The 25297-nt window shown below is 50.7% G+C and overlaps 3 protein-coding genes across 7 annotated transcripts; 2 read left to right on the forward strand and 1 right to left on the reverse strand.

Annotated features, from left to right (window-relative positions):
- Positions 1-95: 95 nt before the first annotated feature.
- Positions 96-8200, reverse strand: CIAPIN1 (cytokine induced apoptosis inhibitor 1). Of its 3 annotated transcripts, none has more exons than XM_055726510.1 (9): positions 8070-8200; positions 5604-5779; positions 5138-5290; positions 3682-3758; positions 3240-3408; positions 2957-3030; positions 2516-2631; positions 1920-1989; positions 96-1357 (listed from the first exon to the last, which is right to left on the reverse strand). In XM_055726510.1, exons 2-9 carry the CDS (start codon positions 5758-5760, stop codon positions 1247-1249), a joined length of 927 nt encoding a protein of 308 aa, XP_055582485.1. In that variant the 5' UTR covers positions 5761-5779; positions 8070-8200; the 3' UTR covers positions 96-1246. The 3 variants fall into 3 exon arrangements, with proteins under 3 accessions (XP_055582485.1, XP_055582486.1, XP_005446862.1); XM_055726511.1 differs by having other exon boundaries at positions 8052-8124; XM_005446805.4 differs by lacking the exon at positions 8070-8200 and adding an exon at positions 6244-7279.
- Positions 8116-16351, forward strand: COQ9 (coenzyme Q9). The gene is made up of 9 exons (XM_055726509.1): positions 8116-8205; positions 9206-9374; positions 9971-10106; positions 10466-10608; positions 10868-10952; positions 12131-12235; positions 14215-14370; positions 14781-14834; positions 16236-16351. Exons 1-9 carry the CDS (start codon positions 8142-8144, stop codon positions 16269-16271), a joined length of 948 nt encoding a protein of 315 aa, XP_055582484.1. The 5' UTR covers positions 8116-8141; the 3' UTR covers positions 16272-16351.
- Positions 16352-16377: 26 nt separating this feature from the next.
- Positions 16378-24241, forward strand: POLR2C (RNA polymerase II subunit C). Of its 3 annotated transcripts, none has more exons than XM_055726513.1 (9): positions 16379-16535; positions 16872-16921; positions 17158-17226; positions 17408-17460; positions 17584-17712; positions 18766-18874; positions 19317-19485; positions 23007-23081; positions 23749-24241. In XM_055726513.1, exons 1-9 carry the CDS (start codon positions 16450-16452, stop codon positions 23891-23893), a joined length of 885 nt encoding a protein of 294 aa, XP_055582488.1. In that variant the 5' UTR covers positions 16379-16449; the 3' UTR covers positions 23894-24241. The 3 variants fall into 3 exon arrangements, with proteins under 3 accessions (XP_055582490.1, XP_055582488.1, XP_055582489.1); XM_055726514.1 differs by having other exon boundaries at positions 18766-18817; XM_055726515.1 differs by lacking the exon at positions 17158-17226 and having other exon boundaries at positions 16378-16535.
- The last annotated feature ends 1056 nt before the right edge of the window (positions 24242-25297 follow it).

The following is a 25297-nucleotide window of genomic DNA, read 5'->3' on the forward strand; positions in this document are numbered from 1 at the left end:
TATGCAGAACTCCAAGATACAACCCAACATTTAAATAGTTCCATAAGTCACTGCGAGGCTGAGTAAGAGGAGAGACACACTTCTAACACCACTAATACCAGTCTTAAACACTTTACTATTGGTCACTTTTATTTCAAGAACAGCGCTTTCATCCTCTCCAAGTTCAGTGTGTAACTCAGGTAGCACAACAACAAGCAGTCACATCCTGCAGAGCAAGAGCTCCAAACAAAGCAATCCCCTCTGAGACACTGGCTTTGGGTTTTCCTGCTCTCCCTCCCTGGGTGAGAAGCAAGCCTGGCACAGAACATGAACAGCTCTCTCATCCCGCACCTGCTTCACTAGCAGTAATTATGCAAATAAATAAAGAGTAGTCAGTCTTGTGGAGCAGGAGCAGACAGTGATCACAGATCATTTAGAAATTACATTATTGCTATGTTCTTACTTATTAGACAAGACTCACATGGCAACCAGTCTCAGATTGCCCTTGTGTTATCAGTTAATGTCGGACAGAAATGTGGGGGAGGACAAGACAGATCTTGCTTAATCTGCTCCCTGCCTTAAGGGCAGGGGTTTTCTTAGCGGGACTGAATCTTTTGTCATTTTGATAGAAATAGGTGGGGGCAGGGGATATCGCGGGCAGGCTCCCAAAACACGTGGAGATTCATCATGCCTGCCAGACTTTACCAAGGAGTTCACATATGCTGCTAAGAGTACATACTGCTAAGTGTACCCACTACTCCTGACTTTCAACAGGAGTCGCCAAGCCACCTATCATGTGGTAAGGAACTGCAGGTTCAAATTTCAAAGAGAGCAGGAGCCCAGCGTCACCCTCAGAGCTCAGCCGGAGCTGCCAGCTCATTAGGGCAAATTAGAGAAACGGGCACGGGGAAGTATGGGTCCTGTCACAGGCACACAAGGTCAACTTGACACTTGATTCTACTTCCCTCTGCTGGTGTGACGTGCTGTGACAGCCAGCGTCCCAGCAGTATCAAGTCAAGCCAGCTAAAACAAGGCATAACATGAAGTCTGATACATACAAGACCACCACCTGTTACCAAAGATTATCAGGTAGCTCAAGGCTGATTACAAGTGATGAGCTCACAGCAGTGTCAGTGCCCACAGTGTCCCTCCCCACAGGAGTATTGGCCGGAGAGCATGAATTTGAGAGGATGAGGAAGACTGCAGGAAGAACCTCACACTGATGGAAAAGCAGAGGAGTCCTTCGCAGGACATCCAGAGATCTTTGTTAGGCATCATGCAGCTGGTTCCCTTTCAGGAGAATCTTCTCGCCAGGCTTGAAGGCGGGCATCCCCAGGTAAGGGCAGCTGGCACAGCGGAACGCATCCCCCAGATAGCACTGGCAAGAGAAACAGAAGCACCTTCTGTAATAAGGGGCAACCTTCACTTCTCTCCCCGCATCACAGGGTTTTTCCAGCTTAAGAGATGACAAGCTCCCCAGCACATATCAGCACAGAAACCGCTTCCTTTCTCAACATGCCTGGTCAGCATGGTTAACAGGGCTGTGCAGGAGCCCTGTGCTCACATGGAAGAGGTGGTTTCCATCCCAGCCAGTACGCCCAGACATGACCGCATGCTGGGCTGAGGCAGCCCCCCAACCGCTGCGGGGTCCCCTGGACTCCCTTAAGGTAATCTGCCCTGAACAGATAGCTGGTTAGCACACGAGCAGGGAAGTAAAGGTTCGCCGTTCACTCTGACTTCTACAGGGGCAGCACTTGCGCTGGAACAGACAGTGCACACTGGTATGGAGCACGTGGGCACAGGGCACCAGGCTGAAGCTCTGCACAAGCCGTGTTCGGAAGCAGCGAGCCAGCTCAGGAAGCAGTCACTTCGAGAACACAGTTTTTAGACAGAGATCATGCACTGCAAACCACAGCACAGAAACAAAAATGACCATTTACATTTCCACAGGCAGATTTGGGCTGTGCGCTCTTCTTCTCCTGTTCCAGTTCTTCAGCCAGGCCACATGTGCTGTAGGAAAACAAAGTCACTTGCACCTTTCTGCTTAAAGGCTGTAAGTCACCAACACTTACTTGTTCCTGCCCTACTCACATGCAACAGCCCTCACTCTGTCAACGTAACACAGCTCACTCTGGGTCACTCATGCTCTTCACCTTGCTCTTCAACACCATGGTTTGTGTAACAAGTGTTGAAACACACTCAAGTTTAAACTGAGTGGGAAGTGGACTCTACAGCACTTGCTATGTGTGCTATTTCTCCTTGAAATCTGAGAAAACAAGGTTTTAGTCAAGGCTGCATAAACTGTGTAGTCACCTTTTGATCATATCAGTGTGGTAATTTGTAGTTTTGTCGTGGCTAGTTAATTCTCATAGTATTTGGATTTATATTCAAGTAGTTAAAGATAAGAAAGGCCATGAACCAAGAGAATTATGCTCTGTAACATCAAATTGCCTTCCATCTTTTTAAAATCCATCCAACTCTTAGGGTTTAATATTACAGTTGAAAGGTTCACCATTATGCTAATTGCAGTACTGACCAGTTCTTGCAGGCTTTCTTTTTGCCCATTTCTTTACAGGATGGAGCTCTGAGGGATGATGGATCTGGCTTTTTCAAATCTTCTGAATCCAACAGCTCATCAGAGTCCAAAAGATCCTGAAAACATACCATGGAAGATAACATGCAGGAAACTGATCTGTCAGTAGAGAATGATGTTGCTGTGTTATGTTCAAAGACATGATGCCCTCTGTAGCACTAGCATTAAAGTGCCACAGCTGTGCCCTCTTACCTTATACCTCCTCTCTGCCCTCACTACACCTCTGGGCTCTCCAGACCTCACCTACTAGATGAGATATTTTGCCCTACGAATGCTTTTCTACCTCTTAAGTTGTAAAGCTTCCCAAGAAGCACGACTGAAACGATTTAGAATAGGAAAGGAGAGAAGGAACAACTGCAAAGCCTCACAAACAAAGCCAGATACCATTTCTTCATCATTCATATCATTGGCAGATAGTGTCCAGAGCTTGGCAGTGGCTGGGTCCACAGAGGGTTTTCCTGGAGCCAAAACAAAGGAAGAAATAGTAATTACTACAGCCTTTGCCCCATCCACTCCCATCAAATAAGAGTTCAAACAACTGTGGAAAGCCCCAGTTCACAGGTTTTTACTGTGGCACTCCCCACCCCAGAACTGTCTCCCTATTCCAAGGGATGCTTGTCACCTGAGAGGCAGGCAATCCAGACATCTAGCACGCACCACTCCTTACCTGAAGGACCAAGTTTTTTGGCAAAGGAAAGTCTGAGCTGACTCGAGGATCCCACTTCGAAATTAGGCTTCCTGCCTTCTATCTGAACGATGAGAAGGTCATTGCCTTGGTAATCCAAATGCTCTCGGACAGACTGGGCCTCCTCCGGGGTCAACACTTCCTTTTGCAGCTGCAACACAAGATTTTAGGTTAACCTCACACAGAACCTCTTATTTCAGCACCCAGCCCAGCATTCCAGTGAACACAGACAATTAGTATTTTCAATCCTGAAGAAAAACACTGCCCTTGCAGTAACGAAAGTTTGTGGCAGGCAGTATCCATGCACATTTACAGTTAACTAGGGTAGCTAAACACCTTGTCACCCAGCAATCACCAGAATCACCATCTACATTTCAAGGTAACTGCATGAGGGAGTTTCTGGAAGTGGTCAGTACATACGTACCTCCTTCACTTCCACCAACCCAGAGAGAGTCAGAGCTGTGAGGAATTTGGTTGCTGTCTTAATTCTGCTGTTGTTTCCTGGAAGACACAAAACCAGGAAGTAGGAGAAGGGAAGAACAAGAATAGAGGTCACTGAAAAACATGGAAGCGCAAGAGTTTCAGAAGGAAGTACTCAAGCCAAACCTCTGCTTTAAAATTGGGCCCTTTCTAGTTGACAACAGGAATAGACCAGAAAATGCATAAGCAGCTTGTTCACTATAACAAGAGTCTAGGGTCACAAAGCCGTTCTACCTCCAGATCTGTTCTATATTACAACAAAACATTCCTCAACCCATCAAAATCAGGGAAAAAAACCCACCCCAAAACCCGAACAACAAACCCCCCGCCAAACATTTTTACATATTAAAGTGAACAACTCGTGAAGTTTTCAAAACACGGACTCCTAAATGAACAATACATTCAGAAACATAACATTCAAGAGCCTTGTTCTCATAGGCAAAAGCTATTACAATCACTGTTCAATCAAAAACTCATCACAGGCTTATTCACTTGGGCACAGGACTGTGCTGAACAGAATCCATTCACCCTCTCTCATGAGTCCCACTTGCACTTCATTCCAAGTCCACCAAATTCCAGCCTGTCAGATTGACTTTGGAAAAAAGAAATGTCATCTACTCCAGACTTCAATGCTCTCTGTTCTGTCCCAGAGGTGTTCCTCCACTGCCCCTAACGTACCACTTGCAACACAAAGCCACTGCCAGCTTTGAAACGTTGGCAAATCCTCCCCAGCCTGAAGAAGGTGTTTCTTCTGCCACTTGCACTACTATTTTCAGCACTGTAGAGTGTGCCAATAGAAACACTGTCAGCATAGATGCTTCTTTTCTTATCAGGTGGCATATTATTTCCCACTTCCACCCTATGCCAGCAAGGCTTGAATGCAGGTCAAGTATAAGACAGAAAAACAATCTTCTGTTCACCTCCTTGTGTGCTCCTCCAGCTGTCCCATGGCAGGTGCTCTGGCTTTACTCTTAAAACTTAGTCCAAACACTTCTACCCTTTCTGGATAACTATTTCTCTGCTGGCTTCTGGGGCAAGCTCTTTCAGCATTTGTTGCCCATTTTTAAAATCACTTTAGAAGCTCCTCAGAAACACACATCTGCAACCATTTAACATTACACACCCTAGGAGAAGACCAGTGTCCACTGAGCTTTACAATGTAGTTTAAGAACAAGACTATCTATCCAGCATTTCTGACAGACAGAGAGTGACTGCAAACATCTGACGGCTGCCAGCTTAAACAAAGGATGAAAACCTTGCTATTCAGGTTAGTGTGTCAGGAGAATGAAAATCTCTGAGCATCATTCAGGGTTCCTGTCCTTTCCGCTTTGGCCTAATCCTCACAAGAGTTGTGAGTTGCTATGTTGCCATGAAAGTAAGGCTGATGCAGATTCTCTCACCTGATTCTGTAACCACAGGTTCTTTCAGGAGGACGCGCCCCCCTGGCTTAAGTATCCGAGCTATTTCTGCCAGTACCTCCGCACTGTGCTGTGCTGTACTGCCTGGTACCACACCAGAGAGAATCATGTCAAAACTGGACTCCTTGTGAGCCGCTGAAAAGAAAGAAAGAAGATGATGGTACAATTTTTACAAATGTACATAAACAGCTTTGCCCATTACATCAGTTCCACCTCCCTCTTCATCTCTCATGCTTGCATACAACTGCAAGAACTGACTGGAGACACGAGCCATAGGAAGCATGACCAGGGTATATCACATTCTCTGCTGTACTGCCCGTGGCAAGAGCTAGCAGTAGGTGCTATTGTTCTGAATGCCGACTTACAAACGAGGGAAGATGTCAGCTCACACAGCAGAAGCATCCTCTTCCCTTTAAATGAAACAGTGAAAAATTAAGCTCATTCTTACACTGAGACAGCTGGTTAATGTTTTCCACAGAGACACGACTATCAGCTCCCACCAGCGTCTGAATTTTATCCACCAAATCCTTCAGGGCTTCAACTGGTGAGGAGCTGTCCCAGATGATGGCCACGCGCTGGCCTGGCATGACCCCATACTCCCCCATTTCCACAGCAGCAGCAAACCTGAGAGCAGCAGACAGAGAAATGGGTCAGGGGGACACAAAGAAGAAGGGCAAGAACCGAGCACTGCATGAACCTCTGTGGACTGTGAATCGCAAAGCATCAACTTGTTTTAATAAATGGGGATTATTTTCTGGAGACAGACACCACAGAGTTCCCACAAGTTAAGCATTAACATGGCATTAAGAAATAGCTACACTTAAGGGAAAATTCAATTTCTCTTCAGTTCAGCACCTAGCTTTGCAGGGAGAGACTGCAAGCCATGCTTAAAAAGAACCTAAAAACCAACCAACAAAAAAACTTGCCTGGTCTCTTTTTTAAAGACTTGCATAGACACATACACAGGATTTGTAGATTTCCAGACTACTGACAACTATTTAACATTAAACACGGCCCTGTCTCTCCTATTCAGGACACAACCTATCGCAGTTTGCTTCCACAGTACATGAGAAGAAAAAAAAAGTAACCTTCGGCATTCCCAGCATTCCAGAGAGGATCTTTCAACTCTTAACCATTGGTGGCGCTGGGCGAGCCATTACACAGAGCGAGGAGGGGAACAGAACGCACAGTGAAGTCAGTTTTGAGAAACCCATCTGCACTAACGTTTTATAAAAGCTTGTATTCCTGACAGACTTTGAAGAAAATCTGCACTACAGAAGTGTCACAATAGTATCATACCATCACCTGTACTCATAGCAGTACTGGCTACTGAAACTACCTAGCCTCTTTCACTCTACTCACCCAATGCAAACCTATTTTCTTTCTAGTTTAATACAACCACAGACAACAGAGAGCACCAGTAAGCACGCTAGTTGCCCAGTGTATCTTCAGTTAGCTGCAAACCACAGACTTGCTTCGGGAGAGCCTGTTATAAGCAAGGTCTTTAGCAGAAATCATTACATCAGGTATCCTGGGTAACGCCTTATTGCCACCACGTCATCACGAAAGCACAGCTTATGGATATGCTGTACCTAATTTAACTCAGTTGCCTGCAGTCAGGCATGGAGTGGATTTTGACCCACTGTTCCGCTGGCTCTATGGGCCATGGACACCTCTCTCCTGGAAACTGCAAACAAGTTCAGAATTGGACAACCCTGCACCTTGTCTGAGCTACTCTGGCAAGAATTCCTGCTAACGCAGCCCACAGTGCCAACCAGGTACAGCATGAAAGATCATGGATGTATGCTGTAGGTTATAGTACCTCACAGCTGGCCTTGCATGCATATGCAACACAAGCTAAGCAACTGCAACAGATAACAACACTACCAAACACACATTATTAATCCCATTAAAAAGTCACCTTCCCCAGGTAGAAAGCTCAAAAGATAAATAAGCTGCTAGGCTAATGCGGAAAAAAATAAATCCAAAGTCACACCTTCCTCTTGGAACAGCAGGCTCAAGATCAGAGCCCAAACTACATCACAGCAACACCAGCCTACATCGACCCCTTCAGATGCAATGTAAAAAAAGTGGAAAGCTACCGTAGCCCTCAAGGACACATTACATCTGCCTTCAGTCAGTGTAAAGGGTAGGAGTTAAGTTACCATCAAAGCATGCAGTCACGTTCCTGATGGAACGACTGGGAGGGTATTTTTTCCCCCCCCCTCTTACGTTTTCCGGCGGTAGGTGGAATATATTGAAAATGAAAGGCTTTGTTTACCAGCCGTCTTCCTTTGAAGTGTCTCCAGCTGTAGGCCACAAGGGCCGGGCTTGCTCAGCCACCGCGGGCGGGTGCCCCGCCGGGGGGAGGCCCAAGGGCTGGGGCTGGGCCAGCCCTGTCTGAATTTCACACACATTTAACAGTCCTCGAGGAAGGCGACTGCCCAAAACAGGGCAAAGAAGGGGCTATAGACAACACCGGGGCTTTCCAGCTTCAACAGATTAAAAAGCTGCCGCGTACAAGCACATCACGACCTCGAGCCCGGGCCTCCCGAGCAGCCCGCGCCTCCCCCGCGGCCCAGCGCGACCCCCGGCTGCCGGGCACGGCGGTGCGGGCAGGGGAACGCCTTAGACACCCCCACCCCCAGCAGGGAGCAGCCCTCGGGACGGCCGAGCCGGGCGCGGTGCGGAGGGGCTAGGAACGAGACGCGCGAAGCGCTATCTGAGGGGACTGCTCCCCGCTCCGGCCCGCCCCCCGCGGCCGCCTCAGGCCAGGCCTCGGCAGAGCCTTTTTTAAGGGGAAAAAGGGGAGTTACGGCCAACACGGGAGGCGCCCCCCGCGCCCGACCCGGCCCGGAGCCCCCGGCGCCCCCGGCCCGGCCCCGCGCCCCCCTACCGCCGCGCCGCAGCTTGCCTCGTCTCCCTCTGACGCCGTCACCGCTGCGTCCCGCCCTCGTGGCGTCATCGGCCTCTGCCCGCTTCCAAGATGGCGGCGGCGGCGGCGGGCGGCCTGCGGCGGGCGGGCTGGCGGCTGTGGCGGGGCCGCGCGGGTGAGAGGCGGGGGGCGCGGCTGGGGGGCGTGCTCGTGTCCGTGCCTGTGCCCGTGCCCGTGCCCGTGCCCGTGCCCGCGCGCGGCGGGCGGGGCCTGGCGGGGCGGGGGAAGGTGAGGTGAAGGGCAGCGGCGGGCCGCCGCTAGGGGGTGACACGGGGCCGTGGGGCCGCTCCGCGCCTGGGCCCAGGCCGTGGCGCCGGGTTGAGGCCCGCTCGGGCGCCGGGGGCTGCGGGCCCCGGGCAGGCTGCGGGGCTGGAGGGGCGCAGCCTGGCCCTGAGGGTCTCTTTGGGGCGCCTGGGTGAAGGAGACCCCTTCTGCGGGCCCGGTGCCCGGCCAGCCCCTCACACCTCCCCGGCCCTGAGACTGCCCCACGCAGCGTGGGGGGGACCCAGGGAGGGGCTGGGTTCGGCAGGGGCTGCTTGGTGGCGGGCTTTTTTAAAGTGTGGGCCACGCAACCCAAGCTTATTAAAAAAACCCCACCAAACCTCACTGCGGATGAGTTTGAAATTCTCACAAAGTAGCCGTAATTGAAAGCTGTGTTGCCTTTGGGTCATTTGAGAAACACACCTCGTGATCAGCGTGTTGTAGCTGTTAGGACTGCTTGCTCTCCAGACTATCGCTCACCTCTTGCCCCGAGCTCAGGGGTCGGTGCCTTCGTCTTAACTCTTCTCCCTCATCAGGGACTGAAGAGAGGGGACGTGCTGCAGGGGAGTCAGTGCATGTTTGTGTGCCTGGTTTCCAGTACGAGATTGGGAAGCTCCTTTCTATTTGCAATATTTGCCATCTGCATGGTTCTTTTCCTCACAAAACATTTTCACTTTATTTTCATCAAGTAAATGTGAGCTCAGCTGAGAGGGGTGCTTGTCGGAAATGTAAAAAAAGTCTGTCTCTACAAATTCCTGTGCCTTTTCAGCTCTTACAACTGTCGTCTTCACCTTAATTTTCTGAGCTTCCTGTTGTCGGAAGGAGACATCTGACTCTCTTGGTTTCTCTTTCAGTGGTCAGGTGCCAGCTCTACCCACCACAGCGTGCTCTCCAGGCCTCGGCTGTGCTGAAGAGAGTCTCTGATGAGCAGAAGGAGCCATTGGCATCTTCCTCTCAGCAGCAGTTCAATTCACATCCAACCGATCACCGGCCTGAACAGGAACCTCAGGGCCCTCGCCCCAGGTAACTCACTAGCTATTTCTAGTGCTGTCCTACCAACACTGGGATCGGAAGGCTTTGCTTTCCTGAAACTCACACCTGAAACTTGGAGACAATGTGATCCAGAGTTAATGGAGCCTCAGACTGCAGCAGCCGGAGAGTTGGTTTGCTGTCACAGAGCAAATTCCACTGTCCGCTGTGGAGTTAGGATGCAACTTGCTTTCAAGAAGGAACCTCTCTGGTCTGCAAAGCTCAAGCCTTGGCTTCTGGATTTTTGTGTAAATCTACACAAAGCATGGACAATATGTTGTCCTTATGCCTATAGCTATAAAGTCCCTGTTGGAAAAGCTTATAGTTTAGCTTTTTTGTAAAAGAGGGGGAATCTAAGCCTGATTGGCCTCCAGGTAGGCACCTAGATTGAGCTCTCCCTTATTTTTCTCTTCTCCTCTCATGGCAAAGGTTCATTAAGAATCCTTTTTCTGGAAAGGGAAGGATTTTACAGCAGGAGGAGATTTATACTAAGCAGAACTCAAAGCGTGCCTACAAGCAGCGGTGGCAGAGTCCAGGTTGCTGATGGTTGATGGTGATGTTCCCCTCACTGTAACAATACCTTCTCATAGTTACACTGGCCAGGGCGGCCAGGAGTCTGAGGACTATGAGAGCGAGGAGCAGCTGCAGCACCGAATCCTCACAGCAGCGCTGGAGTTTGTGCCTGAACATGGCTGGACTGCAGAAGCCATTGCAGAGGGAGCCAAGGTATGTGGGGAGAGAAGCAACAAACCAGTTGAAAACTGGATGGAGCTGAAGTCCAAAGACAGCCAGGCCTGCATGCTTCCCCCACATACTCTTGGGTGATGCACACTAGTCAGCAAATAGTACCGGGCAGGAATGCATCATGGCTACTGCAGGATAACCCTGACAGAGTTAAACTAAGGCACGATGTAGAGTAGTGATCCTAAAGAGAGGAAAACATGCACAGGAAGCGCTTTTTAACACAGCATTGCTTTGTTTAAATTCATATAACTTCATTCAAGAAACAATTACAAGATTTTTCCTAGCTGGATCCTGCTTAGCAGCGTATGACCTGGTCTGTGCTTTTCCCTTCTTCCCTACAGACCCTGGGTCTCTCTGCCGCTGCTGCAGGGATGTTTCACAGTGATGGAGGTGAACTGATCCTGCACTTTGTATCTCAGTGCAACACCAAGCTGACAGAGCTGCTGGAGCAGGAACAAAAACAAGTGCAGTTGGGTGAAGCAGAGTGAGTATTGGGTATGAAAAGACATCTTCCTTGGCAGACTTTCGGGACTGCATAGGCAGAGAGGCCACCTGGGACACAGATACTTCAAATAAAAAATGTAATTTATCTAAATGAAACCACCTTCCCAGATAGACTTGGACCAGAGGCATGAAGGATACATAATACTTTGCATATCTGTTGCCAAGGCAGGCAAGAGATTGATCTTTCAAGTTCTGAAATGAGTTTAACTTGGACGTTCCTCATATTTGGGTTTACCCAGAAAGAAGTCTACAGATCAATTCCTGAGAGATGCTGTGGAAGCCAGACTGAGGATGCTGATTCCATATATTGACAAATGGCCCCAGGTATGAAATGAATAGGAAGATTGTCTCTTTTTTGTGTGTGTGTGTATTTTAAACACCCTGTGGTCTTTAACATAGTCTCTCCACCAGAGTAGTTCAAAGTTGTAAATGAAACCCTTGCTTTTTCAAGTGATTTGTAGCCTTCAAGAGGAGAGCAACCTTGGAAGGGGACAGTTAAAGATGTCCTTAGAACAACTATTTTGTGCATTTCTGGAAAGGCAAACCTCCCCATTGTTCACTCCACCCATGTGGGATCCCCAGAGAATAACCTGTGTCTCTCCTCAGTCCTATTTGCAGTGTCACTGCAAGTCAGTCTCCTTGCAGCCTTGTTCTGGCTGCATCTGATACCTGGAAATGCACAACTACTGCTTTGTTGCAGGAAACCTCCTGCCCAGTGGGCGAATGACAAACCTTCGACAACCTGAGGATAGAGCTGGGAACAGAGAGAGCTCCATGCTTCAAAATTCAGATTTAAGTCTCAAGCCATTCTTGCCAGGGTAGGAAGGGAATTGAATCATGGCCACAGTAAGAAGCAAAGGGTTCCCAACCTTGGGCTGCAAAGATTGCTGCGCAGTCAGCCTCTGTTGTACAGAGTCATTGCTGGCCTCTGGGCAGCTGAGTCCAGCGCTCCTTGCAGAGAGAGATGGGATTCATGTTTTTGTTCTAAATTAGCATAACTTGTCTTGCAAAGGATGTGGGTGGTTTGTGACTCTCCTGGCATTGTGTTATTATGTTGAAAGGCTGCAGGATCCGAGTAGGGCCATTATGGCCGTCTGTTCTGCCCTTCGTAGCTACTTTGAGTTCAAAGTCAAATTCAGAGAAAGGAGAGATTTGACTCCCTGCCCACAGGGGCACAGCACAAGTGTGAGTCAGCTCAGCCTGTGCTGTTTCCATGCCTGGAGAGACAGCTTGTTAGAGACAACACAGTGGCGTTTGAGCTGAGCTTTGGGCTCAGCCAAGCTCAAGGCCTGAGCTTGGCTGCCACACTCTGTTCCCCACAAATCCTGCTGCTTGGAAAGAGTGGTGCTAGCTGAAAAGAGTTGGGAGGACTTGTCACTAGGAGTTGGAGGCAAGTCAGCAGCAACAGGGAAAAGATAATAGGGCAGAGCATTGCTGGGCTGCTGTAATACTATGTCCTTCTCTCCTCAACTCTCCCATTTATCTGTGTGTTGCCTTTGCAGGCTCTGAGCATCTTGTTGCTCCCACATAACATCCCTTCCAGCCTCAACCTCCTCACCAGCATGATTGATGATATATGGCAGTATGCTGGAGACCAGTCCACAGACGTAAGTCTTTGTGCTTTGCAGACTGGCTGGTTCCACCCCTCTGTACTTGAGCAAAATGATGGGTTGAAGTAGGCGTCGGGCCATGCCTCTCTTGAAACGACCCATTTGTTGAATGAGGAAGATAATTTCAGAAGCACCCAAGGGTCTTTATAAACTATAGTCTAATTTCCAAAGGGACTTAGGAGCCAATGGGACTAAGTGCAAATTAATGCCAATGGGATGAGTGCAAATTAAAAGGACCTATTTTCCTAGGCTCTTTTAAGCGCTCTTTTTTTTTTTTTTTTTTTTTTTTTGGAAGACAGAGAAAAGTGTTGAGATTTTGAGACTAAGAAGTTGATCCGGTGTTCATTGTCTCTGTCAAAGCAGCTGTCTCTTCCCCAGCAGTAGCATTTACAGATTAGACTTGAAAACCTTTAAAGAACCGACCTAAAAATACCAGTAGCTTATTAAAGCTTTCATCTTTCTGGCAGGTAATAAAACAAAATTACAACCTTAATTAAAGCAATTAATAAATTACTTTAATTCATGTAGGTGTAGGGAGAGATGGGAAGAGCTAAATGGACCATTTTAACAAACTACTTTAATAAGCTTCTTTTATCTGTATATAAAAGAGAAGCTACTGCAGTGAAAAATAAACAAGATGACAGAAAAATTAAAGGAATAAACCCGAAGAGAACTGAAAGACTGTGATTGCATCAGGAACTGCAAGTCCCTTATGAGTTAAGAAAGTCAAATCGACGTGTCAGAGTCTGTGTCTGCACTGAGCAGTTCCTAATGTCTCCTCACCAACACAGGAATTAGGAGAGGTTCTAAAGTTTGTCTTTTGTTTGTGCCTTCCAATGGGTTACGAGTTTTCTTGGGAAGCTGTGATTCTGAGCCCACTCCCTCTTTCACAGTAAAGGGGTTTAATGTCACTCGCAGTGTAGCCCTTTTCACAACCCCAGCAGCTAGGCAGAGTATGCCTAGGCCTCAGAGACCCCTTCAGGTGGCTTTTTCAGAGCAGGAGGGGAATCAAGAGAAAGAGTTTGGTCTTGGGCACCTGAGAGATGCAGCTGCAAGTGGCAACATCCCTCATGTTTCTTCCCTCATCAAAGCTTGCAGGTCATGGTGCAGACAGTAGAGCTTTCTATCCAACTGTTGGTTTCAAAATCTAGGCCTGTATTTTCATTTCTCTTTTGCTTTGTAATCATGAATGGAACAACCAGAATTTTTTCTAGATAATACCAGCAAATGAAATTGAAGACTTGTTTTTAAAAACGTTTGTATGTTTTGTCTGCCAGTGGTTCAAGTGCAACTGGAAAAACTGAAGAGTTTGAGTTATTTGTGCATCTTTGCATTGTGTAACCTATTGTTGTAACGCATCCTACAGCATTGCTGCCAGCAATGCACTGATGCATTTAGTGATTCAGCAAGCAGTACTGGTATTTCAGTGATAGGCTCTGGGAAAGGTATATCTCTGTATCTGTGTGTGATGCCTTGCACAGTTCTATCCTCTGTTCTCTTTCTTTATACTTGCATCTGGTGCCAACTGAAGCTCAAGTTCAGTGTTAGATGTAGCTGTTTCTCATTTAATCAGATCTGGAATTGGAGTTTTGCAGTGCCTGCTAGCAGTCTGTAAAGCAAAGATGAGCTCTTGTGCAGTGCACACAGGCTAGCTGGGCAAGGAAGAATTCCTTGCTGCCTGCTGCAGGTGCCTGCTTGCAGCCAGAAGCAGGGGGTGAGGATTTTGTTCAGCAGTTTTAGACACCATACTTGTGACGTCTGTCTGCTACCACAGGAGCAGCTGTGCTGTCAGATGTCAGTGTTGGCTGGTGGCCCACTGCATCACAGAGACGAGTTACACAGTTTAAGTGGGGAAGGAATGTGCAGTCGGTATGCTATTTTCCTTTGCCGTTCTCTGGTCTGCTTTCGTGAGCTGCATTCTTGGTCTGCATTCAGGTCACACCTTTCTCTCTCCCTCTCATTTCATGCCCTTGCAGTTTAACTGGTACACTCGTCGGGCTGTGCTCACTGGCATCTACAACACCACTGAACTGGTGATGATGCAGGATTCATCCCCTGACTTCGAGGAGACTTGGCGCTTCCTGGAAAACAGAGTAGCTGATGCCATGAACATGGGCAATGCAGCTCATCAGGTAACATTACGGGCAAGGTTATGCGTGCAGTGTCCCTCTTCTCCCCAAATACATGTGCAGGCAGGCCTGGCTTTTCAGTCATGCAGACCACACATCTGCTGAGAGACCACCTTGTACTGGCAGGTGATTGCATAAATGCTGTCAGCTCAACAGCAGTAAACATGTATTTTCTAGTAAAAATGATGTGTAGATGCTCACTTTGTCAGATGGCCCAATGGTTAGGAGATGTATATTCCCAGGAAAACTCTTCCATGTTTCTTATCTCTGGCTATCATTTGTCTGCAGTGCTTGGCTTCTGTCAGCACCCTTCTGTAGCAAATACATTTGTTGGGCATTACATCTCTGTGTTTGGGTGGCCACAAGTGTAACTGCAGAAGAAAGCAAAAGGTCAATGTTCTTGTGTCTCCTAGGTACAGTCAACTGGAGAAGCACTTGTCCAGGGCCTGATGGGAGCTGCAGTTACTGTAAGTAATGCTGAAACCAGCAGTGCTGCAAGGGCAGAATTGGTTTTGTTCCCTTCCATGCTGAATGCCAGCATGTTTTTCTCCCCAAATCTAGAGAGCAGCATGAAAAAGAATTGTCTTTCATAACTTAACTACATGTACAGATGATTTTTCTGGGTAGTTTGGAGTTAGTTCACTGTTTTGTGGTGAAAGAACTTGTAATAGATCATAAAAAATTAAGTCTGAAGCTGCAGGGTAAGCTTTAGGGATGAGAGACAGGCGATCAGAATAAACACAACTATTCTCCATCGCTTGTCACAGGATCTTTTCCTCTGGCAGCCTCTGCGCTGGAGACCTTCACAGAAGGTCCATGCCCCCATGGATGCTTGGGAGGTGGCACCTGTCCCTGAGCCACAGTAGCGGCCTTCCAATAATTCATTTGCTTCTTGGTAGCATCCTGGACTGCTTTGTGTCCATGCAGAGGGAGGTGCACTTCCTCTGGGATAAAAACAAACCTTTGTGTACCCAGGAATTATTTTTGAAGGGCTTCAGGGCCTCCTGTGATTCTATTTTTGGACAACTCCCATTGCATTTCCCAGCAAAATGATTTCCTTGTTATCAGAAATAGTTTCCTTGTCCCCGTACAAGACAAACAGGCTGGAGCATAACTTAGAAATAATTTTTACTGTACAAAGCAGTTCTCAAGAATTTCTCCCACCTCCTTTCCCCTGTGGTTGAATGGTTTCTTATCTCTAGCGTTTCTCAGCCTCTCTCAGCTTTCACACCTGCATATATGCCAAAAGGATGCTCCACTAGAGGAAACTCTGTGCTCTTGGACATCGGCACCTTGCTCTCCTGCAGATTGTACCCCTCCCGTTGCCAGATGCTGAGTCTGTCCCTGCAGCAGATCTGCTGCTCAGATCAATGGGAGGAACTGGGCTGCTACTGGGGTGTGTGTGCCTGGCAGCCAGCTGGTTTTAGGGCAAAATCATCTCATTACACTGTTGGGGATTACCCATGGGAACCTCTTGCACCCCGGGGTGCTGTATAGGCGTATGGAGCGGGCTGTGGTACAGGTGTGCTGAGCTTGCCAGGCCTTTGCAAAATGGACGAGCGAGCTGAATGCCTCGAAAGCTTAAATTCACTGTCAGCGTCTGCGTGGCTGCAGAAGTCAAACCAAGCTGACACCTGCGAGCCCAGAGAGCAGGTTCAGGTGGGAGGGATGCCTGGGGCAGGCTAGGGCCACCCTGCTCCACGCCTTTGGCATCCACCCCTGTCCGCTGGCCGCCAACGGTGCCGCTCGGCCCCGCGGCACACGGGGCTCTCCCGGAACAGCGCCGGGACCCGCTGCGGCCAGGAGCCCGGGGGGCGCGGGTGCCCGGGTGCCCCGGCCCCTAACCCCCTTCTCCCTCTGCTCCGCAGATCAAGAACCTGGCGGGGCTGAACCAGCGCCGGTGAGGAGGGAGCCGGCGGCGCGGGAGCGAGGACGGGCCGCGCCCGGCCCTTCCCCGGCACCAATAAAGTCGGACCCCAGCGTGGCACGGACTCTTTTTGGGGGCGGACCGGCGGGGCGGGGGGCCGGACCGGGGGGCGGGGCCGCCAGGGCGCGGGTGGCGGCGCGGGCGGCGGGGCGGCCATGCCGTACGCCAACCAGCCCACGGTGCGCATCACCGAGCTGACGGACGAGAACGTCAAGTTCATCATCGAGAACACGGACCTGGCGTGAGCACCGCCGCGGGCCGGGGCGGGGCGGGGGGCAGGGCAGGCCAGGCCGCGGTAGGCCCCGGGGGCGGCCCCCGGGGGCTCTGCCTTCCCGCGGGGGTCCTGCGTGCCCCACGGGGGCCCTGTCTCCCCGCGGGGGCTCTACCTGCCCCACGGGGGCTCTGCCTTGCCGCGGAGGCCTTGCCTGCCCCACGGGGACCGCCCCGTCTCGGGTGGGGCCTGCAGCCAGCCCTGTTGGGCCGCGGGGTGCCGCCGGTGCGGCCCGGCCGGGCCCCCGAGGGGCAGCCCAGGCCATGGGGCGCCGCGGGCCTGGGCACAGGTGTCTCTCTCCCTCAGGGTGGCAAACTCCATTCGAAGAGTGTTCATCGCGGAGGTCCCCATCATAGGTACTGCACGGTCCCCTGGGCTGCTGGCCCCGTTGCTCTCACCGCTTCCTCTCCATTTCCTCCCGCACCCTCAGGCGGCTGTCAGCTCCCCTTACCCACGTTTAGCCAGTACTCTGTCTTACCGGCTGTTGGCTCAGCTTCACTGCAGTCTCTGGGATGTTTTCTGTGCTCTTGCAAACTGCTCAGCTTTTCTCCTCTGAAATACTTCTCAGCTTGTGGCTTTTTCCTCTCTGCAGCCATTGACTGGGTCCAGATAGACGCCAACTCCTCTGTGCTCCATGATGAATTCATTGCACACAGGCTGGGTGAGTGCCGTGTGTGCGGAGGACAAAGATATGCAGCAAGGCAGAGGTCATGGGCAAAATCAGTCCAGAGATGCTAATGCACCTTTGTCAGGAGGCTGCTGTTCCTGTACCCATCTTGGCAGGAGGATCGGTGCTCCTGTGGTCTCACTCAGACGTTGTCTTGACTTCCTTCTTCCCACAGGTCTCATCCCACTCACCAGCGATGACATTGTGGATAAAATGCAGTATTCCAGAGTGAGTAAAGCAAAATGTGGGTGCTTGTTTTGGTGGTGGTGGGTATCTGATCTGGTGGGAAGCACTACTAATTTCTTGCTGGGAGAGGTTTGATATAAAGGTCTCGACCCGTATCTGTGCCAGGACTGCACATGTGATGAGTTCTGTCCAGAGTGCTCTGTGGAATTCACCCTTGATGTCCGGTGCAACGAAGACCAGACTCGTCACGTCACATCCCGCGATCTGATCTCCAATAACCCCCGGGTCATACCGGTCAGTGCAATCCCTCTGCTTGTCAGTGAGCCCTCTCTACGTTCCCATTGAGGCCAGGGTAGCAAACACGTGGGACTGGGACAAAATAAGGCCTCTGAGCATGTTTCACATTGCCTAAAGCCCCACTTAAACCGTAGTGGGAGAGCAAAGCAGGAATGTTTGCAGAAACAGTCGTGTGTGCCAGTGTCCTCTTCTTTGCGTCGTCATCCTTCACTTGCTGTCTGATCGTGTGTCAAAGCTGTATGGCCTTTTTAAAGCCTCATCCTGCACCCTTCGTTTCAAATTTTTGGGAGGCTTTAGTGTTGCCCCTCCACCTCGCCTCAAACACTCGGAGCCTGTGCACTTGTGTGCTGCTGCCATGTCGCTGTGTTCTCCTGCCTGCTTGCTGCCAGGGCTCTGGCATGGTCAACCTCTTTGAAGGTTTGGCAACAGCCCCAAGGCCTCTGGTTTTCTGGTTCTTGGCCCTCAGTGCAGCAGCTGTGAGGACCCCAGGCCGGGCCAGGGCTGCCAAACAGCTCTTGCTCAGTCGCCTTGAGGAGGGTTGGTGGAGCCAAGGCAGAACAGATGCAGAGAGACTTAACAGAGAATGTTTTAAAACACTATTACTGCATCCAGATGTCACCACAACCTGAGGGCTGCTTCTGATGTCCAGTGGCAGTTTCTGCCTGGCTAAAGCCTAGCTGTAGCCTGCTGTCTCTTGCTTGCTCCAGCTGAGATGCTGTGAGTGCAGTGTGTCACCTGCCAGCAGCTGTGGGAGTGACTTTGGGCTGCGTTGCAGAACCAAGCAGCTATGCTGGGCTGGGCTGGAGCACTCCCCACCAGCCTGTGGGGGAGAGCAGCTCGGGAGGTGAGCCGGCTGATGCAGTGGGTTATTGCATACCTGCCTGCAGCTGCCTGAATTGTGCTTTACTTCCGTTAAGTAGGGCTGGATTTGTTGCTGTAAGTTGCTCAAGTTGGCCCTCTTCAGTCTCTTAACTTTTGTGGGCAGCTGCTGTTCCATGTGGGGAGAAAAGCTGATTTTGCATTAATTTGCTTGCTTTTGTTCTTCTGCAGGTAACGTCTCGGAGCAGAGACAATGACCCCAATGACTATGTGGAGCAGGACGGTAAGCGGCATTTCACTGGGAATAAGAGCTGGAGAAGGAAATTAATTTGTCTTTCAGGTTCTTTGAACTCATTTTTCCTTTACTAGGTATGTAATTGTAGTTACACAGGCAGCTGTAAAACTGGCAATTGAGGGACACCAGTGTTGTTGCATCAGCAGGGTTAGCATTTTGCCTTGATATCACTTAAAGATCATCCCCAGAACTCAACCCTGGGTCAGAGGGTGCTTCTGTCCCTCCTTGTGAGAGCTTAGAGACAGCAAAGATGCAAAACACTGTGCTATCTGCTGTTGCTTGGGAACCTGCACGACTCCTTTTTACCTGGCAGAATGTCTCCTAGCTACTCTGAGGACACAGATGAGTCCTTCTGAGAAGCCAAGTGAGCCCTGGCTTCTGGTGACATCTTCCTGGGCACTGAAAATTCCTGCCTTTGCCCTGGTGTGATCCTGCACACTAATTTCTCCTCTGCAGCCTTCTCAAATGGGCGTGTGCTTTTCTGCAGACATCCTCATTGTGAAGCTGCGGAAGGGCCAGGAGCTGAGACTGCGAGCCTATGCCAAGAAGGGCTTTGGCAAGGAGCACGCCAAGTGGAACCCCACAGCAGGTGTAGCCTTCGAGTATGACCCAGACAACGCGCTGAGGCACACAGTGTACCCCAAACCAGAGGAGTGGTATGTTCTAATATTTGGAGAGATGGAAAAGATTTTCCAGCAGGCGCTCAGCCCTGGGGATAATTGGGTCAGTAAGTGATCCTGAGCGTGCCTGTTGCTTCCCCTTACAGACTCTGCTCCTGTGTTAGGATGCCAAGGCCAGTCACTTGGTTGCAGCTACATACAGGGTGGCCTGGTTTGTGGCCACCTCTTGTCTGCCCCTCACGTAGTGTCACTGCTGTTTCACCTCACTTTTATGTTCTTTCCCACCACTTGTGCAAGGAAGAAAAAACAGGAACAAATAGTATGTAGGTCAGGATAAAGTCTGAGGAAGGGATAGATCCATGTGAAGTGGAAGATGTTGCTACAAGAGCAAAGAGCGGAAGGTTAGGTTGCAAAACTGATTTTGCAGCCCTGTTTGGGGAAGCCTGGTGTGTGGCTCCGATTTCCCCTGTACATCTTGCTCCTGGAGCATGAGCTCTGGCAACAGGGTTTTCCTCTCTGGCCCTTTCGTCTGCTCTGATGCACCATTCTGCACCGGTAGCATGCTGCATCTGAGCTGAAAGTGACATGATTTTGCTTTTGGAAGGCTGCTGCCCTGCTTTGGCCAGGGTGAGGACTTCATCTAGCAGCACTTTTCCACAAGTGGATACCTGAGCTGCTTCTGGCGCAGCATACCAGTGACCACCTAGTAGACATCCCATCAAGCATGCTGGAGCCAGCAGCAGAGTGAAAAACCCGGTACTTTAGCCAAGGCAGGCTGAGAGCAGGGACTAGAGGGGGCAAGGGATGTGCTGCTGTAACAGCGGGGCAGCAGCCAGAGCTGTGCTCAAGGTCGGAAAGACCTCAGTACAGGAGCAGGATTTGGTGCAGGGACCGCAGGAAGCCAGGGCTGAGCAAGCGGGAGCAAAGACCTGAGGAGAGCTGCAGCTGGAGAGGCGGCTGAGCGGCAGAAGGGGCTCAGTGGGTTTTCCTCCTGTTGCTGCCAGGCCCTGCGCTGCTGAATTTGACTCTGCGATGGCTGCCAGCAGCAGCAGGCAAGTGGTGGGCTGTCATACCTCCACACTGTCTGCTTCAAGCTTGGGCACTTGGCCTGTCGCAGAGCATGGCCTTACGCTGTCCCTCGCCAAGTGAGCTTGGTGGAGGTGGGATAGCCTAGGTTTCACACCTCAGCTGGATTGCCAGGGGCTCTGTGCTCAGGAGCTGTCACAGAGATCCTGTGTGGCTGGATTCACACTAGGAGACTTGAGAAGCCTTTTGTCACTGAGTGTGGAGTTGCAAGTGAATCCGTAACATGCGTGAAATGGGCTGGGATCTGCCTGCAGCCATCCCAGCCCTATTTTATGGATGGAAGGAGTGTACCCTGCTTGGCTTTGATGGGCTCTGTAGGGTGCGTTCTTAGGTCCGGTTCAGTCAGTCTGGGTGAGAACGGGACGTGCCAGGCGTTCAGCTCCTTCAGCACTTTGTCAGGGCGGTGCTCTGGGATCTGCCGTAGGAACCAGGCTGGCTGGTAGTGCCAGAAATCTGGAAATGGGCATTTTCCTTAGTGTTGCTGATCTGTATGTGTGGACTGAAGCTGGACTTCGGGAATGGCCAGCTACAGACCGGGCTGTCAGGGGGAAGGTCCATGAGAGCCTGGTTGCGGTGAGGTGGTGCAGAGCCAAGGAGGGTGCTGCTCAGCAGTTTTGTGGTCAGGAGCACATCACAAGAGTTGATGTGCTGGCCTGTCCCTCGTCACCAGCGGTTTTGGGGGTGGAACTGGATAATTTTGAAGTTTCCAAATTATTTGTGGCAGATAAATTGCCCCAAAGTTTAGTTGATTGTCTGAGTGATAGATTGGATGCATGAGAAGCAGGAATATCTCTGTGATGTGAAATTTCAAACTGGGATTTGAAATCATTTTAGGCTTCAATTTGGTGTTGTAAAATTTCTCTGGTTTAATTTCTGTAACGCTAGCTAGTAAGTCTTTGACACTGATGAAGTGACAGATTTGACATACTGCTTCAAGTTGGACAGGCAGGTGCCAGGCTGGCCAAGGTATCATTGGGCTTGCTGCCTTTTTGGACAGAGAATGTCACAGTGTGACTGCTGGAGAGTGTGCGCTTTAGGAGATGGTGGTGTCACGGAAGACAGCCCCAGCTGCGTGGCTGAGCACGTGTACCTCTGCAATGAGGTGCTTCCCTGGCTGGGTGGCCCAAGGCAGCTGCTAATGGGGAATCTTCTGTTTGGTGGCAGTCAGCTGCGTTTTCAGGAACTTGGTGTGTTACACAACAGGCTGGGTACCTGGAAACAGTTTTTGAGAAGTTCTTGGCATAATATATGTGAAAGTTGGAAAAATCCCAAAGGAAGATTGACGTCGGAGCTGCCTGTTCCCTGATGATAAGTCTGTCTTTCCAAGTTCATCTGATTTCCCCATGAAGACAATACAAGGACAAAGTCCTCTGCTATCCAAGGCTAGCTATAATTTTTGGTTTGGTTTTTCATGCTAGTTGCTTTTTGAGGCTGTTGGCAGAGCACTGGCACACAGCTGGACTCTCAAAACAGCTGTCATGGTGGTGGAAACCTCTGCCCTGTTTTTAGTCGTGGGTGGTTCTGCAAGTAACATGAAGACACAACTCCATTAACAGTTTATCTCTCTTGGTGGATTGTTACAGTCAGAGGATTTGTTTGAGAAGTGGAGTTTTGTTTAAGGCAACTGACGACAGGGTGCTAGGATCAGCATTTCTTGACGTCTCTGGGGCAGAGGAAGGCCAGCAGGAGACCTTGGTGGGCACAGGGTTTTCTGCGCTGGCTTCTCGGACAGCTCAGGACTTTGGGTTTTCTTACATGGATTAAGTGCTTCCAAACAGTCTCTCTGATGGGATGCCCTATAAGCCAAGGGATGCAGCGGGTAGAAAGATGTGTTGGCCTAGCAGATGCACAGGTATTGCAGTGATTTTCGTAGCAATGTGTGTAGAGGAGTGGAGATGCAGGACATCAAGGTGGGCCTCACTGATGCAGCTGGTGTCTGAAGTACAGGAGACTTTTTTTTCCTGCTGGACACAAGATGATTGGGCCTTCCTATCTCAGCTGTACTGCACAGACTGAGTGCTGGAGTGCTCCGATGTTTTCCTGGCCCAGTGAAGAGTAGAAAGAAGAGATAACACAAGGTCCATTGCTCCATAAACAGCATCCAGACTCCATAAACACAGTCCCTTCAGGCATCAGCATCCCTTTGCTGTGACCACCTGCTGATTGTGGCAGTGTAGGTGGACAGGGCCACGGTACCCTGCACAGGGCTCGCTGAATTTGGTCAGAGCAGGGCTGATCCTCTTCCTCCAGCACTGCGGGGTGCTGTGTGGCATTAAGGAGGAGCTAGAAAGGTTAGTGTAGGACTGAGCTTTTTTTCTGTGACTTGATGTTTGATGACTGCTCCTTTGCTGCTGGATGTGAGCCCCAGTGCTCACTCTGTGGGGCCAAACAGTGCCGCTCAGCACCGGGGCTGCATGGGACCAGGCTAGAGTGTGGGCTGTGTGCTAACCGCTCCTGCTCTTTCATTCCAGGCCCAAGAGCGAGTACTCTGAGATTGATGAGGAGGATGCTCAGGCTCCCTATGACCCCAACGGGAAGCCAGAGAGGTAGGAAGCTGAATGTGCTGCTGCAGCTAGAAAATGAGAGAACCAGCTGGGTGCATCTCATCAGCTTTTGTGAATACGCGAGTATCTACTATCTGCTGAAGTTTGCCAGCCCAGGGAGCTGGTGTTCCCTGAAAAGCAGCGCACAAGTTGGAGTTAACTGGTGATATGCCCAGGCCTGGCAGGTTTTCCCCTCTGGGAGATATCCTGAGTTCATGTTATCAAGTAGAGCAGTGCAGGACTCGGTGAAGTGTGAGGCCTGCGGGGTAGAGTGGCTTAGGATATCTATTCACCCATGTGGGTGGCTCACGCTCTGGTTGCTGGTGGTACCCCCTCTCTCCTGGGTTCTTTGTGCTGCAGAAGTGCCTGAAGCCAGCCTTAGTCCCTGGTGAGAGATTCTGTGGTGACTCGCAGGTCATGGTGCTGAACAGGAAAAAATCTCAGAAGTGCTCTTGCAGCCTGTGATTTCACAAGCGTTGGTGTGACAGTTATAGAGGGGCAGCACTGGCTGTTGCGTGGTTGGGGAGGTAAATGATGCTGATGGTTGGGATTCCCAGCAGATCCCTCTGTGGTGGGTCACAACAGGCTGGAACTGCTCTGCAAGTGCTCTCTGGTTTTGCACCTCCTTGCTGAGCAGTTGGTGACTTAATCCCTTGACTTGTAACCTCAGGTTTTATTACAATGTGGAGTCCTGCGGTTCTCTGCGCCCAGAGACCATCGTTCTCTCTGCACTGTCTGGCCTGAAGAAGAAACTGAGCGACCTGCAGACCCAGCTGAGCCATGAAATTCAGAGTGATGTCCTCACTATAAACTGAGGTGGCCTCTTGCAAGAGAGTGCTCAGCTGTGAGTGATGCGGAAGGTCCTTGCCTCTGCCCGGCAGTGCTTTGAGCTGAGGCTCTTACCTCCCCATCTCCCTCTGCCTTCATCCCTGGCCCTCCTTCCCAGGGTAAGCCATTGTGATGTGTGGGGTATAGCAGGAAGGGAATCGGTGATTGTCTTTGCTAGGACAGGCTTTGTCTCCAAGTGGTCCCAGGGTTTAGGCCAGAGTTTTGGATTATGGCCACGTGGTGTCTGGGATTGGGAAGTGTGCGCCTCCGTTACACAACCCTACTTTATTTGCATGTCTGTTTCTTACTGTGCTGAATAAAGCCTTACACACACACCCCTGTGTTCTGTCATCCCTGCAAGCTTGTCCAGGACTGCAGGAGGAGGCATCACATCATTTACTTCTCTCCAATAGACATTAACTTAATGAGATCTGCTTTGAAGGGGGCATTGCTCTCTGCCGCTGATTGCTGCTCTTGACATTATCTCCTAAGGAGACCAGAACCCCCTCCAGCTGGTAGCCCATCATTTACTGATCCAGTGCTATGTTTAACGCAGATGTTTGAGGCCAGGCTGGTAAGCGAGATGCTGCAGAAGGCAGTGCTGCAGGGGAGCCCAGGTGGGCCAGGCAGGCTTAGCTGTATTTAAAAACTCCTTTGGAGCAGACTCTGCCTGTGTGCTATACAATATTTATGTTAGGTGCTGGAATGGTATGGCTGGGAGTTTGTCATGAGGAACACCTGGCTGATAGCTTCCAGTGTGCCCACAGCCCCAAGGTGGGTCGTGTGCTGGAGCTTGGTACAGGTCCCGAAGAGTGACCATCGTGGCAGTGGCTGAAGGCTTCCAGCAGTTGCCTAGCTCAGCCCTTCCCCTCCCCTCTGTCGGTGCCCAGCAGGACTTGGGACCAGTTCCTCTATGACACTTCCCTGCAGAGACCTGCCTCTTTCTTACCGTGGTGGCCGGGAGGGAGCAGCTGTGTGTGCCGCTGTGCTTGTCCCAGGGTGGGTGTGGGGCACAGGGATGGCTCAATGAGTGGGGATGGGTGCTCACGCTGAGCTGGAGGGAGCAGCCTGAGAGTGCTGCCTTCTCCTCCAGGGAAGAGCTGCTGCTTTGGTGTCCTTGCTGCGGCACAGCCGGCTGTGCCATGACTCCCCGGGCCTTCCCTGTCCCCAGAGGGAGCGCCACCCCAACTGGCATGGCTGTCTTACCTTGAGGCCAGTGCTCTGCCAGGCAGTCAGGGTGTGAGTAACTGAACTGGCACAGTTCTGGGAGAGCTGGGAGATGGAGTGGCTTGAAAGTCCTTTGCCTGAGGACTTGGAGCCACCAGTGCCCTGGCCCATCCCTGAAGCCGCAGGCGGCTGGAGGCTAGGGGTGACAGCAGCTGGCATCCTGT

Source organism: Falco cherrug, chromosome 14, assembly GCF_023634085.1.
Source record: "Falco cherrug isolate bFalChe1 chromosome 14, bFalChe1.pri, whole genome shotgun sequence".
Lineage (NCBI taxonomy): Eukaryota > Metazoa > Chordata > Aves > Falconiformes > Falconidae > Falco > Falco cherrug.